This window comes from Chinchilla lanigera, unplaced genomic scaffold, assembly GCF_000276665.1.
Source record: "Chinchilla lanigera isolate Chin_1 unplaced genomic scaffold, ChiLan1.0 scaffold00013, whole genome shotgun sequence".
Classification (NCBI taxonomy): Eukaryota; Metazoa; Chordata; class Mammalia; order Rodentia; family Chinchillidae; genus Chinchilla; species Chinchilla lanigera.
Window position 1 is genome coordinate 23,630,592 of NW_004955414.1, and position 3,372 is coordinate 23,633,963.

The following is a 3,372-nucleotide window of genomic DNA, read 5'->3' on the forward strand; positions in this document are numbered from 1 at the left end:
TATATAATACATTTAATTAAAAGATATATGAAGATATATATATTTAAGAACAGTTTGTTTCATACACTTACACATAATTGACACATTTTATTTCTGTCCCAATAGATGATTACACATAAGTTCTCTGTCCCAGTGGATTGTCAGTGTAATTTTTCAAAACAAGTACAGTGATTAACTTGTAATTTCAAGTGAAGTAAGCAATTTGGCCCCATATCCCACATGGTAAAAACCACATTTAAATTTGACTTTGCTGTACAGTAACAATTCCTTGGAACTGATCCTCAACATTGTAATAGGCATAGCACTAATTTATATTTCTTATTTTTAAGGATTCAGATTAGCCTGTTCTGGAAGTAAAAAAAATTAATTATTTGACCTTCTTTGATATTTATCCACTTTGTCAACAGTGCTTAGTATTTTTTACCACTTAATACAAAGTAACACAAAATCACATAAGGTAGGTATTATCTCCTTTGTACAGGTAAGAAAATGAAAAATAAAACAGTTCTTGCATTTTTCTTATGAAAGCTGTGAGAGGCTGAGCTAGGAAACAGTGCTAGGTTTGCATGGCTCCAAAGTCCATGGTATTTCTGCACATCACTGTCACTGCGAAAACATTTGTCTTTTACACATCTATTTTCTGCAAAAATATGAAGTTCATTTCTGATTTAGGTCTTTGTCTAGATTTTTAATAAGGAGCTAGAATCTGAGAATTCTGATACACAATCTTAGTGCTTATACTACAATGGCAAACCATGGTTGTGATTCATGTGTAAACTTGACCACTTACAATCTGATAGACTGGCTAACAGCATGCTGCTGATCATTATATGGGCATTTTTTCTTCAAGTAGAAACTTTTTAAGAAAAGGGAAATTCATATTCTAAAGAATATGTTAGTGTTTAGAATAATGGAAAAAGGTGAATATGATTAACATTTTTGCCTGCTCTCATTCATGTATAGTATTCTGAACAAAAGTACCATTGTTCTGAAATCTGAATTAATCTTTTTGACAATATAATTTGCTAACTTTCCTAGATGACTACGTCCAGCCTGGGTTCCCCAATCCTCTCACTCTATGTCAGTGGCTCTCACTTCTTATTTCTTTATCATTGCTTTTCAGAACTAGTGAAGTTAATGTTTACCTGATGCAAGTACCTAAGTGTTCCCATTCTATTATTATTATTCTCTTGGCCCATAATGATGACTAGACTCTTCTTATTGTTTCATAAGATCCCATAAATATAAAAAGATATGGAGCAAGAGATGAGTCCTGAGACACTTCACAAAATATTTAGAATGTTTATCTCAGAACAATAATAAAAACTCTATTTGGCCTTTTCATTTTGAGTATAGACACCATCTAACTATTGCTATCAATTATTATAACTAAAGATGAGATTTTTGTTACTGGTAAATGAGCAACACAGAAAAAACAAGATGTCTAAATTGTCAGTTCACCATATAAATGGAGATAGCACTTACTAGGGGGCTGGGACAGAGAAACATTTGGGATATGGGTGGAAGAACCAAGAACTAGCCTTCTTCTGAATATTTAAGTTAATTATATTTTACATCGTAACAATCAATTTTGTGATAAATATCATTTAAGTTTGTTGTGCACATAGGGATCTGACCCACTCCGTGATGCACAAAGAGAAATCAAATAACTGGGTCCTAAGGTAATTGAGTCAAATTTTAATATTATATGAGGTTTTTAAAAATTAGGTAATTTTTAAATTAAATGCACAAAGTATTCTATAAGTAAGAAAAATGCACAAAGTATTCTATAAGTAAGGCAAAGTTACCACCTTAAATTTTAATTATAAGATTATATTTAAGTATATACATTCATTGCAGGGTCATTTCAGCCAATTTAATCACTGGTTCTGGTTTCAATAGGCACAATTAAATGGATAGATGGAGACTGAAAATGATACTGCAGTGACAGAGTTCATTATTTTGGGATTAACGGATAATCCAACTGTATGTGCCATCCTCTTCGTGATTTTTCTAGTAGTTTATTTAGTGACTGTAGTGGGAAATGTCAGCATAATTCTCTTAATCCGAAGCAGCCCGCAGCTGCACACCCCAATGTACCTTTTCCTCAGCCACTTGGCCTTTGTGGACATTGGGTATTCCACATCGGTCACACCAATCATGCTCATCAGTTTCTTAAAAGAGAAAACTATTATCCCTCTCACTGGCTGCATAGCCCAGCTTGCCTCTGATGTTGCTTTTGGGACTACAGAGTGCTTCCTACTGGCCACCATGGCCTATGATCGCTATGTGGCCATCTGTTCTCCCTTGCTGTACTCCACCCAGATGTCCACAGTGCTGTGCTGCCTCCTATTGGGGGGATCTTATCTGGGGGGATGCATGAATGCATCATCGTTTACAGGCTGTTTGATGAACCTGTCCTTTTGTGGCCCGAATAAAATCAATCATTTTTTCTGTGACCTCTTCCCACTGCTGAAACTTTCCTGTGGCCATCTGTATATTGCTGAAATATCTCCTGCCATCTCCTCTGCATCGGTCCTTATAAGCACACTGTTTACCATCGTTGTGTCCTACATATATATTCTCCACTCAATCATGAAGATGCGCTCTACTGAGGGAAGGCACAAGGCCTTCTCCACCTGCACCTCCCACCTCACTGCAGTCACTTTGTTCTATGGCACGGTTTTGTTTGTGTATGTGATGCCCAAGTCCAGCTACTCAGCCGATCAGGTCAAAGTGGCCTCTCTGATCTACACAGTGGTGATCCCCATGTTGAACCCCCTCATCTACAGTCTGAGGAACAAAGAAGTGAAAGAGGCCATGAGAAAACTGATGGCAAGAGCACACTGGTATTCTTGAATTAAATATGACACTAATTCATAAATCATAAAATCGTTCATTTGGGAAACAGTTGTGCTTGATAGTTTAATAATATGCAACATTAACTTAATCACTTATATAGTGAAGAGCACTTATTACTATAGAAACCTAAGGTATACTTCCAGTTATAAAGTTGAATCTGTCACTTATGTGAACATTTGCTGGATCCAAATGATGTGACCTTTTCAGGGTAAGAATACCGAAGAAAATAGTGTTTAATTTAAAATCTTCTCGATTTCCCATTTGCAGAGTCCTTGTTAAATAGGGACATATTTCAAAGGCTAAATTTCTTTAAGTTTTATCTTATAAAATAACATGCGGGAAAGAAATTTCCCATAGATATGTAATGAATGGTAGTGGTGATAAGTCATGTAGTGCAGGTCATTTCTTGCCCTGACATGGTCAATGGCTGTTTAAACTTTTGAAAACATTGATATAGTGTCTCAAAGAATTCCACTGGTTTTCTTTTTATTTAAATCATGCCAAAAAGCA

General features: G+C 35.6%; 1 protein-coding gene across 1 annotated transcript in view; it reads left to right on the forward strand.

Annotated features, from left to right (window-relative positions):
* Positions 1–2,859, forward strand: part of LOC102012634 (olfactory receptor 481) — a 3,165-nt gene extending 306 nt beyond the window's left edge. Inside the window, exon 2 of the mRNA XM_005380206.2 lies at positions 1,921–2,859. Within this exon, the coding sequence (XP_005380263.2) occupies positions 1,921–2,859 (939 nt within the window). The remainder of the gene's footprint in view (positions 1–1,920) is intronic.
* Positions 2,860–3,372: the final 513 nt, after the last annotated feature.